The following is a 15,393-nucleotide window of genomic DNA, read 5'->3' on the forward strand; positions in this document are numbered from 1 at the left end:
CACAGCAGTGCTAAATACATGTGGTGAGCATCACACTGGAGAGAGTATTGTACCTTGTGCAGCAGATAGTGACACAACAGTGCTAAATACATGTGGTGAGCATCACACTGGAGAGAGTATTGTAAAATGTGCAGCAGATAGTGACACAGCAGTGCTAAATACAAGTGGTGAGCATCAGAATGAAGAGAATATTGTACCTTGTGCAGCAGATAGTGACACAGCAGTACTACATACAAGTGGTGAGCATCAGATTGGAGAGAGTATTGTACATTGTGCAGCAGATAGTGACATAGTGCTAAATACAAGTGGTGAGCATCAGAATGAAGAGAGTATTGTACCTTGTGCAGCAGATAGTGACACAGCAGTGCTAAATACATGTGGTGAGCATCATACTGGAGAGAGTATTGTACCTTGTGCAGCAGATAATGACACAGCAGTGCTAAATACATGTGGTGAGCATCACACTGGAGAGAGTATTGTACATTGTGCAGCAGATTGTGACACAGCAGTGCTAAATACATGTGGTGAGCATCACACTGGAGAGAGTATTGTATCTTGTGCAGCAGATAATGACACAGCAGTGCTAAATACATGTGGTGAGCATCACACTGGAGAGAGTATTGTACCTTGTGCAGCAGATAGTGACACAGCAGTGCTAAATACATTTGGTGAGCATCACACTGGAGAGAGTATTGTACCTTGTGTAGCAGATAGTGACACAGCAGTGCTAAATACATGTGGTGAGCATCACACTGGAGAGAGTATTGTACCTTGTGCAGCAGATAGTGACACAGCAGTACTACATACAAGTGGTAAGCATCAGTTTGGAGAGAGTATTGTAGATTGTGCAGCAGATAGTGACATAGTGCTAAATACAAGTGGTGAGCATCAGAATGAAGAGAGTATTGTACCTTGTGCAGCAGATAGTGACATAGCAGTGCTAAATACAAGTGGTGAGCATCAGAATGAAGAGAGTATTGTACCTTGTGCAGCATATAGTGACATAGCAGTGCTAAATACATGTGGTGAGCATCACACTGGAGAGAGTATTGTACCTTGTGCAGCAGATAGTGACATAGTAGTGCTATAAGGAAGATAATTGTCTATTTAGAATTTTTTCTTTTTATGAAAATTTCCTTCAGGAAAAAATATATATCTTGCAGTCCAATTAGATTATGATTTTTTATGGCAATTTACCAAATATATTGCTAGGTCAGTAGACTTTGGCTCAATAAGTTAAATTTTGAATTTTTTTCAAAGAAAAAAAAATGTCCATCTAGGCCAGCCCCTGACTACTCTACTCGACTTAGTCAGTCTGTCTCCATTCTGAGCTCTGGGGAATGGGTAATAAAGGGATTATCTATCTTTTACAATAAAAAAACTGAGTTGACTGTCCCTTTAACAACCTGTCACAAATAGAGGGGTTCTCAAGTGCCCTCTACACCTATGTCCGTATTCTATATTTCCCAGGAAAGAGCAGAAGGTTTAATACTGCAAACATTCTGTCTATAAGGTGTGGGGTGTCTAGATGTGGTGCAGCCGGGTCAATAAGGAACTGCAGCAGATTTGATTGGTTTATGGAGCCCCAGAAAAGTGTATTACCCAAGGCCCTACAGCAGTCTGAATCTGGCAGTTAGGATGTGGGATATCGGGGCATGGAATAAAGTGGTACTGGACACTGGGGTATTGAATACTGGAGCATGGGTTATTGGATACTGGGGCATAAGTTACTGAGGTATTGGATACTGGAGCTTTGGATACTGGAGCATGGGTTAATGGGGTATTGGATACTGGAGCATGGGCTAATGGGGTATTGGATACTGGAGCATGGGTTAATGGGGTTTTGATACTGGAGCATGGGTTAATGGGGTATTCGATACTGGAGCATTAGATACTTGGGTATTGGATACTACGTTTTGGGATACTTGGGTATTGGATACTGGGGAATGAAACTTAGCCGGATAAGTTCCAAACTGCCAAGTGATGGAGTGTGAGTTGACTTGTTGCTGGGTGTCCAGTTGTGTGCGGCCCTAATGTTATGTAGATGGGGCGTGTGTTGCTCCAGTATTAGTGTACAGTGACTAGATGATCTAAACTGTAACTAACCCTCTAAAAACCTGTTGAGTACACATTGCACCTTTATAAAATGTAAAGAGACATAAAAAGAATGTAAGTTAATGTTATTATAAATTTATATCAGCACTTAAAGATTTATAAGAATATATATATATTAATAAGACAACAAAAAATATACCATTGCTGCAGTCCATTAAACCAAACAGTATTTTGTACTTGTGCCATAGGTTTGCACCTCATTAATGGGATCTGTATTTGTGGGGTTTCCTCATAGTTAGGTGGTCAGTGTGGGGTCTGTTTTCTCATAGGTGGTCAGTGTGGGGTCTGTTTTCTCATAGTTAGGTGGTCAGTGTGGGGTTTGTTTTTTCATAGTTAGGTGGTCAGTGTGGGGTTTGTTTTCTCATAGTTAGGTGGTCAGTGTGGGATTTGCTCAATAATTTGGTGGCAGTTTTGTTGCTGCCCCAGTGTTACATAGCGTGTGACCTTAGGGTTAGGTGACCCTATACAGCCTGCCCTCCCTGCACTAGTGGTCAGCAGTGTAGGTTGGGGTGTAAACTGCCAGTGTGAGTTGATGATACAGAGATATGGTGTGTGAGTTGCCCATTGATAAGTGGTCATACTGTGAGTCGTCTATGAGTAGCACCTGGTAAGTGATCAGATCACAATGTGAGTAGCCCCTGGGCTAGATGGTCGGTGTTTGCTGCCCCCTTATGCCCCAGCTCTCACCTCTTAACCTGGAAACGACTCCCAGACCGGTCCTGTTCTGCTCCAGCAGCTCCACCAACCGCTGAGTCTAGGATTGGGCACCGGGCTCCATACTACTCCCTCCCTCTGGGCGGCAACTGCCGGTGGGTACCAACTACCAGGCACATCTGGCACAAATTGGCCCCAGCACTGCGCTCCTGGCACCCTGCCTCCCAAAACCCTACAGCCCCGCGGTGCGCCTCTTGCCTTGGCACCACCACAACAGCGTCCTGCTCCTCGCTCAGCACTCAGCTAATTCCAGAGACTGCCTGCTGCGCACTGAAGTCCATGCTCCGCCCTCCGGTGCTCCGCCTTCTCCCCTGACCCTCTCAGCACCGAATGATTGGAGTTGGACCTAAAAATTGCGCCAAAAAATAAAAATGGCGCTAAAAAGAAAAATATATTATTTTAAAAAAATAAAAGTTGAATTTTTTTTTTAACCCCTTAATGACAACTGACGTACCAGGTACGTCATGCAGAAACGAACAGTTAATGACAATAGACGTACCTGGTACGTCAGTTGTCTAACAGAGTGCTGGAAGCGATCACAATCGTTTCCAGCAGCTCTCAGGGTATTGCAGTGATGCCTCGATATGGAGGCATCCTGCAATACCTTTTTAGAAGACTCCGATGCAGAGAGAGCCACTCTGTGGCCCTCTCTGCACCGGTAGCGATGGTGCCGTTCGTTGGTGGGTGGGAGCGTAACAGGGAGGCGGGTGGGCGGCCCATCGCTACCCGGCATCCGGTTCCTGTAAGTGCAATGTGCACGTCGGGTGCTGGGAGCGTGCGGGGGGCCTGCAGGTGCGCGTGTGCATTAGCCACTGACACCAATGAGGACGGAGAGGGGGGAGAAAGATTAAAAAAAATTAAATATAAAAGGATCTGGGAGGGGGAGGGGGATGGGGGTATTGTGGGGGGGCTGCTACACTACAGAAAAAAATTAAAAAATACTTTTGTTTTTGGGGGTAAACTGGGTACTGGCAGACAGCTGCCAGTACCCAAGATGGCGGCAATTAGGTAGGGGAGAGGGTTAGAGAGCTGGGGGGGGGGGGGATCAGGGAGGTTGGGGTTAAGGCAGGGGTCCATCACAGCTAAAATATTTTATTATTTTTATAAAAAAAAAAAAAAAAAAACTCCTTTTATTTAGTACTGGCAGACTTTCTGCCAGTACTTAAGATGGCGGGGACAATTGTGGGGTGGGGGAGGGAAGAGAACTGTTTGGGAGGGATGTGTCAGGTGGGAGGCTGATCTCTACCCTAAAGCTAAAATTAACCTTGCAAGCTCCCTACAAGCTACCTAATTAACCCCTTCACTGCTGGGCATAATTCACGTGTGGTGCGCAGCAGCATTTAGCGGCCTTCTAATTACCAAAAAGCAACGGCAAAGCCATATAAGTCTGCTATTTCTGAACAAAGGAGATCCCAGAGAAGCTTTTACAACAATGTGTGCCATAATAGCACAAGCTGTTTGTAAATAATTTCAGTGAGAAACCTAAAATTGTGAAAAATGTAAAGTTTTATTTTTCATTTGCTCGCATTTGGCGTTGAAATGGTGACATGAAATATACCAAAATGGGCCTAGATCAATACTTGGGGTTGTCTACCACACTACACAAGCTCCCTACAAGCTCCCTAATTAACCCCTTCACTGCTGGGCATAAAACACGTGTGGTGCGCAGCGGCATTTAGCTGCCTTCTAATTACCAAAAAGCAACCCCAAAGCCATTTAAGTCTATTTCTGAACAAAGGGGATCCCAGAGAAGCATTTACAACCATTTGTGCCATAATTGCACAGAAGCTGTTTGTAAATAATTTCAGTGGGAAACCTAAAGTTTGTGACAAAATTTGTGAAAAAGTTAACTTTTTTTTTTATTTGATCGCATTTGGCGGTGAAATGGTGGCATGAAATATACCAAAATGGGCCTAGATCAATACTTTGGGATGTCTTCTAAAAAAATATATACATGTGAAGGGTTATTCAGGTATTCATGACAGATATCAGTGTTACAATGTAACTAGCGCTAATTTCTTCTGTTAAGTGTGATCAGTCCACGGGTCATCATTACTTCTGGGATATTACTCCTCCCCAACAGGAAGTGCAAGAGGATTCACCCAGCAGAGCTGCATATAGCTCCTCCCCTCTACGTCACTCCCAGTCATTCTCTTGCACCCAATGACTAGATAGGATGTGTGAGAGGACTATGGTGATTATAATTAGTTTTATATCTTCAATCAAAAGTTTGTTATTTTAAAATAGCACCGGAGTGTGTTATTACCTCTCTGGCAGAGTTTGAAGAAGAATCTACCAGAGTTTTGCTATGATTTTAGCCGGAGTAGTTAAGATCATATTGCTGTTCTCGGCCATCTGAGGAGTGAGGTAAACTTCAGATCAGGGGACAGCGGGCAGATGAATCTGCATAGAGGTATGTAGCAGTTTTTATTTTCTGACAATGGAATTGATGAGAAAATCCTGCCATACCGATATAATGTCATGTATGTATACTTTACACTTCAGTATTCTGGGGAATGGTACTTCACTAGAATTACACTGTAAGAAATACATAAAGCTGTTTAATAACTAGAGATTATGTTTAACGTTTTTGCTGGAATGTAAAATCGTTTTCATTTGCTGAGGTACTGTGTGAATAAATGTTTGGGCACTATTTTTCCACTTGGCAGTTGCTTAATCTGTTTTTCTGACAGTTTCTGTTCTCCCTCACTGCTGTGTGTGAGGGGGAGGGGCCGTTTTTTGGCGCTTTTACTATGCATCAAATATTTCAGTCAGCAACTCATTGTATTCCCTGCATGATCCGGTTCATCTCTACAGAGCTCAGGGGTCTTCAAAACTTATTTTGAGGGAGGTAATTTCTCTCAGCAGAGCTGTGAGAATTATAGTTTGACTGAGATAAAAAACGTTTATTCTGTAATTTGTTTCCTGCTTTCAGAATTTGTTATCTTTGCTAATGGGATTAAACCTTTGATAAAGTTGTGTTGTTTACAAGGATTGAGGCTATAACTGTTTCAATTTATTAATTTTCAACTGTCATAGATCTTCTGTGCTTCTTAAAGGCACAGTACGTTTTAATATTATTCTAATTGAATTGTATTTCCAAGTTGCAAGTTTATTTGCTAGTGTGTTAAACATGTCTGATTCAGAGGATGATACCTGTGTCATTTGTTGCAATGCCAAAGTGGAGCCCAATAGAAATTTATGTACTAACTGTATTGATGCTACTTTAAATAAAAGTCAATCTGTACAAATTGAACAAATTTCACCAAACAACGAGGGGAGAGTTATGCCGACTAACTCGCCTCACGTGTCAGTACCTACATCTCCCGCTCAGAGGGAGGTGCGTGATATTGTAGCGCCGAGTACATCTGGGCGGCCATTACAAATCACATTACAGGATATGGCTACTGTTATGACTGAGGTTTTGGCTAAATTACCAGAACTAAGAGGTAAGCGTGATCACTCTGGGGTGAGAACAGAGTGCGCTGATAATATTAGGGCCATGTCAGACACTGCGTCACAGGTGGCAGAACATGAGGACGGAGAACTTCATTCTGTGGGTGACGGTTCTGATCCAAACAGACTGGATTCAGATATTTCAAATTTTAAATTTAAACTGGAAAACCTCCGTGTATTACTAGGGGAGGTGTTAGCGGCTCTGAATGATTGTAACACAGTTGCAATACCAGAGAAAATGTGTAGGTTGGATAAATATTTTGCGGTACCGACGAGTACTGAGGTTTTTCCTATACCTAAGAGACTTACTGAAATTGTTACTAAGGAGTGGGATAGACCCGGTGTGCCGTTCTCACCCCCTCCGATATTTAGAAAAATGTTTCCAATAGACGCCACCACAAGGGACTTATGGCAAACGGTCCCTAAGGTGGAGGGAGCAGTTTCTACCTTAGCTAAGCGTACCACTATCCCGGTGGAGGATAGCTGTGCTTTTTCAGATCCAATGGATAAAAAATTAGAGGGTTACCTTAAGAAAATGTTTGTTCAACAAGGTTTTATATTGCAACCCCTTGCATGCATTGCGCCTATCACGGCTGCAGCGGCATTCTGGATTGAGTCTCTGGAAGAGAACATTGGTTCAGCTACTCTGGACGACATTACGGACAGGCTTAGAGTCCTTAAACTAGCTAATTCATTCATTTCGGAGGCCGTAGTACATCTTACTAAACTTACGGCGAAGAATTCAGGATTCGCCATTCAGGCACGCAGGGCGCTGTGGCTAAAATCCTGGTCAGCTGATGTTACTTCTAAGTCTAAATTGCTTAATATACCTTTCAAAGGGCAGACCTTATTCGGGCCCGGGTTGAAAGAGATTATCGCTGACATTACAGGAGGTAAAGGCCATGCCCTGCCTCAGGACAAAGCCAAAGCCAAGACTAGACAGTCTAATTTTCGTTCCTTTCGTAATTTCAAAGCAGGAGCAGCATCAACTTCCTCTGCACCAAAACAGGAAGGAGCTGTTGCTCGCTACAGACAAGGCTGGAAACCTAACCAGTCCTGGAACAAGGGCAAGCAGACTAGGAAACCTGCTGCTGCCCCTAAAACAGCATGAATTGAGGGCCCCCGATCCGGGATCGGATCTAGTGGGGGGCAGACTTTCTCTCTTCGCCCAGGCTTGGGCAAGAGATGTTCAGGATCCCTGGGCGCTAGAGATAATATCTCAGGGATACCTCCTGGACTTCAAATACTCTCCTCCAAGAGAGAGATTTCATCTGTCAAGATTGTCAACAATCCAGACAAAGAAAGAGGCGTTTCTACGCTGCGTACAAGAGCTCTTGTTAATGGGAGTAATCCATCCAGTTCCACGATCGGAACAGGGACAGGGGTTTTACTCAAATCTGTTTGTGGTTCCCAAAAAAGAGGGAACTTTCAGACCAATCCTGGACTTAAAGATCCTAAACAAATTCCTAAGAGTTCCATCGTTCAAGATGGAGACTATTCGGACAATTTTACCTATGATCCAAGAGGGTCAGTACATGACCACTGTAGATTTAAAAGATGCTTACCTTCACATACCGATTCACAAAGATCATTATCGGTACCTAAGGTTTGCCTTCCTAGACAGGCATTACCAGTTTGTGGCTCTTCCATTCGGATTGGCTACAGCTCCAAGAATCTTCACAAAGGTTCTGGGTGCTCTTCTGGCGGTACTAAGACCGCGGGGAATCTCGGTAGCTCCATACCTAGACGACATTCTGATACAAGCTTCAAGCTTTCAAACTGCCAAGTCTCATACAGAGTTAGTGCTGGCATTTCTAAGGTCACATGGATGGAAGGTGAACGAAAAGAAAACTTCACTCGTTCCACTCACAAGAGTTCCCTTCCTGGGGACTCTTATAGATTCTGTAGAAATGAAGATTTACCTGACAGAGGACAGGCTAACAAGACTTCAAAGTGCTTGCCGCACCCTTCATTCCATTCAACACCCGTCAGTGGCTCAATGCATGGAGGTAATCGGCTTAATGGTAGCGGCAATGGACATAGTACCCTTTGCACGCTTACACCTCAGACCACTGCAACTGTGCATGCTAAGTCAGTGGAATGGGGATTACTCAGACTTATCCCCTTCTCTGAATCTGGATCAAGAGACCAGAAATTCTCTTCTATGGTGGCTTTCTCGGCCACATCTGTCCAGGGGGATGCCATTCAGCAGACCAGACTGGACAATTGTAACAACAGACGCCAGCCTTCTAGGTTGGGGTGCCGTCTGGAATTCTCTGAAGGCTCAGGGACAATGGAGTCAGGAGGAGAGTCTCCTGCCAATAAACATTCTGGAATTGAGAGCAGTTCTCAATGCCCTCCTGGCTTGGCCCCAGTTGACAACTCGGGGGTTCATCAGGTTTCAGTCGGACAACATCACGACTGTAGCTTACATCAACCATCAGGGAGGGACAAGAAGCTCCCTAGCTATGATGGAAGTATCAAAGATAATTCGCTGGGCAGAGTCTCACTCTTGCCATCTGTCAGCAATCCACATCCCGGGAGTGGAGAACTGGGAGGCGGATTTCTTAAGTCGTCAGACTTTTCATCCGGGGGAGTGGGAACTTCATCCGGAGGTCTTTGCCCAAATACTTCGACGTTGGGGCAAACCAGAGATAGATCTCATGGCGTCTCGACAGAACGCCAAGCTTCCTCGTTACGGGTCCAGATCCAGGGATCCAGGAGCAGTCCTGATAGATGCTCTGACAGCACCTTGGGACTTCAGGATGGCTTACGTGTTTCCACCCTTCCCGTTGCTTCCTCGATTGATTGCCAGAATCAAACAAGAGAGAGCATCAGTGATTCTAATAGCACCTGCGTGGCCACGCAGGACTTGGTATGCAGACCTGGTGGACATGTCATCCTGTCCACCTTGGTCTCTACCTCTGAAACAGGACCTTCTGATACAGGGTCCCTTCAAACATCAAAATCTAACTTCTCTGAAGCTGACTGCTTGGAAATTGAACGCTTGATTTTATCAAGACGTGGGTTTTCTGAGTCAGTTATTGATACCTTAATACAGGCTAGGACACCTGTTACCAGAAAGATTTACCATAAGATATGGCGTAAATACCTATATTGGTGTGAATCCAAAGGTTACTCTTGGAGTAAGGTTAGGATTCCTAGGATATTGTCTTTTCTACAAGAAGGTTTAGAAAAGGGTTTATCTGCTAGTTCATTAAAGGGACAGATCTCAGCTCTGTCCATTCTGTTACACAAACGTCTGTCAGAAGTTCCTGACGTCCAGGCTTTTTGTCAGGCTTTGGCCAGGATTAAGCCTGTGTTTAAAACTGTTGCTCCACCATGGAGTTTAAACCTTGTTCTTAATGTTTTACAGGGCGTTCCGTTTGAACCCCTTCATTCCATTGATATAAAGTTGTTATCTTGGAAAGTTCTATTTTTAATGGCTATTTCCTCGGCTCGAAGAGTCTCTGAATTATCAGCCTTACATTGTGATTCTCCTTATTTGATTTTTCATTCGGATAAGGTAGTCCTGCATACTAAACCTGGGTTCTTACCTAAGGTAGTTACTAACAGGAATATCAATCAAGAGATTGTTGTTCCTTCTTTATGCCCAAATCCTTCTTCAAAGAAGGAACGTCTACTGCACAACCTGGATGTAGTCCGTGCTCTAAAATTTTACTTACAGGCAACTAAGGAATTTCGACAAACGTCTTCTCTGTTTGTCATTTACTCTGGGCAGAGGAGAGGTCAAAAAGCTTCCGCTACCTCTCTTTCTTTTTGGCTTCGTAGCATAATTCGTTTAGCTTATGAGACTGCTGGACAGCAGCCTCCTGAAAGAATTACAGCTCATTCTACTAGAGCTGTGGCTTCCACTTGGGCCTTCAAGAATGAGGCCTCTGTTGAACAGATTTGCAAGGCTGCAACTTGGTCTTCGCTTCATACTTTTTCCAAATTTTTCAAATTTGACACTTTTGCTTCATCGGAGGCTATTTTTGGGAGAAAGGTTCTTCAGGCAGTGGTTCCTTCTGTATAAAGAGCCTGCCTATCCCTCCCGTCATCCGTGTACTTTTGCTTTGGTATTGGTATCCCAGAAGTAATGATGACCCGTGGACTGATCACACTTAACAGAAGAAAACATAATTTATGCTTACCTGATAAATTCATTTCTTCTGTAGTGTGATCAGTCCACGGCCCGCCCTGTTTTTAAGGCAGGTAAATATTTTTTAATTTATACTCCAGTCACCACTTCACCCTTGGCTTTTCCTTTCTCGTTGGTCCTTGGTCGAATGACTGGGAGTGACGTAGAGGGGAGGAGCTATATGCAGCTCTGCTGGGTGAATCCTCTTGCACTTCCTGTTGGGGAGGAGTAATATCCCAGAAGTAATGATGACCCGTGGACTGATCACACTACAGAAGAAAGGAATTTATCAGGTAAGCATAAATTATGTTTTTGAAAAAAAGTGGTTTGGAAATAGCAAAGTGCTACTTGTATTTATTGCCCTATAACTTGCAAAAAAAACAAAGAACATGTAAACATTGGGTATTTCTAAACTCAGGACAAAATTTAGAAACTATTTAGCATGGGTGTTTTTTGGTGATTGTAGATGTGTAACAGATTTTGGGGGTCAAAGTTAGAAAAAGTGTGTTTTTTTCCATTTTTTCCTCATATTTTATAATGTTTTTATAGTAAATTATAAGATATGATGAAAATAATGGTATCTTTAGAAAGTCCATTTAATGGCGAGAAAAACGGTATATAATATGTGTGGGTACAGTAAATGAATAAGAGGAAAATTACAGCTAAACACAAACACAGCAGAAATGAAAATTGAAAAATTGTCTGGTCATTAAGGGGTTAAATTATTTTTACTATGCGGCCGCCTTGCCCAAAGGCCGGCCCTGCACTAGAGCAGTCGCTTCCTCCTGGGCTTTTAAGAACGAAGCCTCAAAGGATCAGATTTGTAAGGCGGCTACCTGATCCTCCTTACACACTTTTTCTAAATTTTACGAGTTTGATGTGTTTGCTTCGGCTGAAGCAGCTTTTGAGAGAAAAGTTTTGCAGGTTGTGGTGCCCTCAGAATAGGGTCCACCTCTTTTTTTGTTACCTCCCGTTATTCATTTAGTGCCCTCTGTAGCTTGAGTATAGTTTTCCCAACAGTAAGGAATAAAGTTGTGGACTCTCCCTGTCTTATGGAAGGAAAACATCATTTATGCTTACCAGATAAATTCCTTTCCTTCCTGGCAGGGAGAGTTTTTTTTTTTTTGATGGGCTGCTCCCTTTTTATATTATTTCTTCTGGCACCTTTATACCCTGATGTTTCTCCTACTTTTCCTTGTTCCCTCGGCAGACTGACTGGCGGATAGGGGAAGTGGGAGGGATATTTAAGCCTTTGGCTGGGGTGTCTTTGCCTCCTCCTGGTGGCCAGGTGTTGTATTTCCCAACAGTAAGGAATGAAGTTGTAGACTCTCCCTGCCAGGAAGTAAAGGAATTTATCTGGTAAGCATAAATTATGTTTTCTTCATTCTCTTGGTATTGTTTGTTTAAAATCAGGGATAAATGCTTAGAAGCCAGCCCATTTCTGAAGCACTATATGACAGCAACTTTGCAAGAATATTATCCTTCAAAATGGCAGCACTATTTCCTGTCGTGTAGTACTTCAGACACCTACCTAGGTATTTCTTAAACACACAATATAAAGGGAACAAAGCAAAATTCATAACAGAAGTAAATAGGAAACTTTTTTTTAAATTGTCAGACCATTTTTTACATTTTCTTACCGTTAAGGACCAGGACTATTTTTACATTACTGCTGTGTTTGTGTTTAGCTGTAATTTTCCTCTTACTCATTTACTGTACCCACACATATTATATTCTGTTTTTCTCGCCATTAAATGAACTTTCTAAAGTTACCATTATTTTCATCATATTTTATAATTTACTATAAAAAAAATATAAAATAGGATGAATAAATTGAGAAAAAACACACTTTTTCTAACTTTGACCCCCAAAATCTGTTACACATCTACAACCACCAAAAACATCCATGCTAAATAGTTTCTAAATTTTTTCCTGAGTTTAGAAATACCCAATGTTTAATTGTTCTTTGCTTTTTTTGTAAGTTATAGGGCAGTAAGTACAAGTAGCATTTTGCTATTTCCAAACATTTTTTTTTCTAAATTAGCGATAGTTACATTGTAGCACTGATATCTGTGAGGAATCCCTGAATAACCCTTCACATGTATATATATATATTTTTTAGTAGACAACCCAAAGTATTGATCTAGGCCTATTTTGGTATATTTAATGCCACCATTTCACCGCCAAATGCGATCAAATAAAAAAAATATGGTTCTAAATGCTTCTCTGGGATCCCCTTTGTTTAGCAATAGCAGACATTTATGGTTTTGGCATAACTTTTTGGTATTTAAAGGTCTCTAAATGCCGCTGTGCACCACAATTGTATTATGCCCAGCAGTGAAGGGGTTAATTAGGTAACTCATAGGGTTAATTTTAGCTTTAGTGTAGAGATCAGTCTTCCACCTGACACATCCCACCCCCTGATCCCTCCCTGACCCCTCTCAAACAGCTATTTTCCCTCCCCCACCCCACAATTGTCACCGCCATCTTAAGTATTGGCAGAAAGTCTGCCAATACGAAAATAAAAACCTTTTTTTAAATATTTTTTTTAATCATATATATATATATATATATATATATATATATATATATAGTTTCTGCAGTGTAGGTTTCCCTCTAACCCCCAACCTCCACAACCCCCCCAAACCCCCTCTTCCTATTTGTGGCCATCGTAGCTGTCTGCCAGTACCCAGTTTGTAATAAAATTTGCTCAGTTATTTTTTTTTTATAGCCCCATTTTTTCTGTAGTGTAGCTGCCCCCCCCCCAATATCCTATCCTCCTTCCCCTCCCAGATCCCTTTCCCAACAATTATTCCCCCCTCCCTCCCTCCCTCTCTCTCCTTCCCTTACACATTATGTGTGTAGCTGTCACGCGCACACCTGCCCCCCCATCATTTGCTCCCGCCCCCCTCACACGCACTCCTGGAACAGCGGCCGGAACTGCTGACTGATGCAGAGAGAGACACAGATCGTTGGATAAAAAAAGGGTATTGCAGGATGCCTCAATATCAAGGCATCACTGCAATACGCTGAAAGCGTCTGGAAGCCATCACGATCGCTTCCAGCACCTGAAAACACTGAGGACATGCAGGGTACGTCCTTGGTCATTAACTAGCAGTTTTTGTAGGATGTACGTCCTTGGTCGTTAAGTGGTTAGGTTATGAAGGGGAATTATTGATCACAGGACCAGGACAGCGATGTGACTGCAAATGTGTGATGTGTGGAGACATTACTGACAGGACAGGACCACAATATGACAGGCAGGTAAGGGAGCAAGTTGGAGGGTTGTTGTTCAAATCTAACAATCTCAGCTCCCTTATAAGCCACAAACCGCCAAGACCCCTCATTTGAAAAAAATTCAGTTCCTTCTTCAAATGGTTTTGATTTTAGAAAACCACAACAAACCAAATGTTTTCAAAAAAGTACAAACAATACATGGGGGTTTTCAAAATTGATTTAGCACTAGGGTGTGAAAATGCCTTAGCAGTGAAAGGCTTAATAATTTACATTATCCTCATTGTGTTTCTTTTCAACAGGTAGTTTCACAAACTCCAGTAAGCCTAGTCATGGTCAAAGTGCAGATGCTTCTTGTGATCTTCTTCAAAAAAGTTACGTAGAAAATTTATGTACTGAATGTGGGAATTGTTTTACCAAGAAATTACAACTTACTGAACATAAAATGCATATAGGAAAGAAATCCTTTTCATGTTCTGATTGTGGGAAATGTTTTAACTGGAAATCAAATCTTACTGAACATATAAAGATTCATACAGGTGATAAATCATTTTTATGTTCTGACTGTGGGGAATGTTTTACTTTGAAATCATCTCTTATTACACATCAGCAAATTCATACAGGAGAGGAAGCATTTTTGTGTTCTGAATGTGGGAAATGTTTTGCTCTGAAAAAATCTCTAAATAATCATCAGAAAATTCATACAAGAGGTAAAGCATTTTTGTGTTCTGTATGTGGGAAATCTTTTAACTGGAAATCAAATCTCATTGACCATGTGAAAATTCATACAGGTGATAAACCATTTTCATGTTCTGTATGTGGGAAATCTTTTACTCAGAAATCACATCTCATTACTCATCAGAAAATCCATACAGGAGAGAAAGCATTTTTATGTTCTGAATGTGGAAAATGTTTTGCTCTGAAAACAACTCTTAATAATCATCAGAAAACTCATACAGGAGAGAAAGCATTTACATGTTCTGACTGTGGGAAATCTTTTACCCTAAAGGGAAATCTTCTTACACATCAGAAAATTCATATTAAAGGACATTGGGGGAATCTAAGCTGAACCTCTTAAATGCAGAGTGCAACGCATAGTTGTCATCAGCATAATGTCTAAAGTGCTGATGATGACTACATGTTGTCCTCTGGGGTGCACACTTTCAGAGCTTTTTGAGGCACCGTTTGTACCTAAAGCAGTTATGAGATGGCCCAGTGTGTTTGTCATCCCATAATGTCTGAGGTTATAGGTTTGAATAACCAAGTAATCACCTAGCATAAATAAAAACAGAATTTATGCTTACCTGATAAATTACTTTCTCCAACGGTGTGTCCGGTCCACGGCGTCATCCTTACTTGTGGGAATATCTCTTCCCCAACAGGAAATGGCAAAGAGTCCCAGCAAAGCTGGCCATATAGTCCCTCCTAGGCTCCGCCCACCCCAGTCATTCGACCGACGGACAGGAGGAAAAAATAGGAGAAACCATAGGGTGTCGTGGTGACTGTAGTTAAAGAAAATAATTCATCGGACCTGATTAAAAAACCAGGGCGGGCCGTGGACCGGACACACCGTTGGAGAAAGTAATTTATCAGGTAAGCATAAATTCTGTTTTCTCCAACATTGGTGTGTCCGGTCCACGGCGTCATCCTTACTTGTGGGAACCAATACCAAAGCTTTAGGACACGGATGAGGGGAGGGAGCAAATCAGGTTACCTAAACGGAAGGCACCACG

The 15,393-nt window shown here is 42.3% G+C and overlaps 1 protein-coding gene across 1 annotated transcript in view; it reads left to right on the plus strand.

Annotated features, from left to right (window-relative positions):
• Positions 1-14,960, plus strand: part of LOC128657861 (oocyte zinc finger protein XlCOF6.1-like) — a 62,722-nt gene extending 47,762 nt beyond the window's left edge. Inside the window, exon 6 of the mRNA XM_053712289.1 lies at positions 13,963-14,960. Coding sequence (XP_053568264.1) covers positions 13,963-14,729 — 767 coding nt within the window. The 3' untranslated portion in view covers positions 14,730-14,960. The remainder of the gene's footprint in view (positions 1-13,962) is intronic.
• The last annotated feature ends 433 nt before the right edge of the window (positions 14,961-15,393 follow it).

Source organism: Bombina bombina, chromosome 4 (assembly GCF_027579735.1).
Source record: "Bombina bombina isolate aBomBom1 chromosome 4, aBomBom1.pri, whole genome shotgun sequence".
Classification (NCBI taxonomy): Eukaryota; Metazoa; Chordata; class Amphibia; order Anura; family Bombinatoridae; genus Bombina; species Bombina bombina.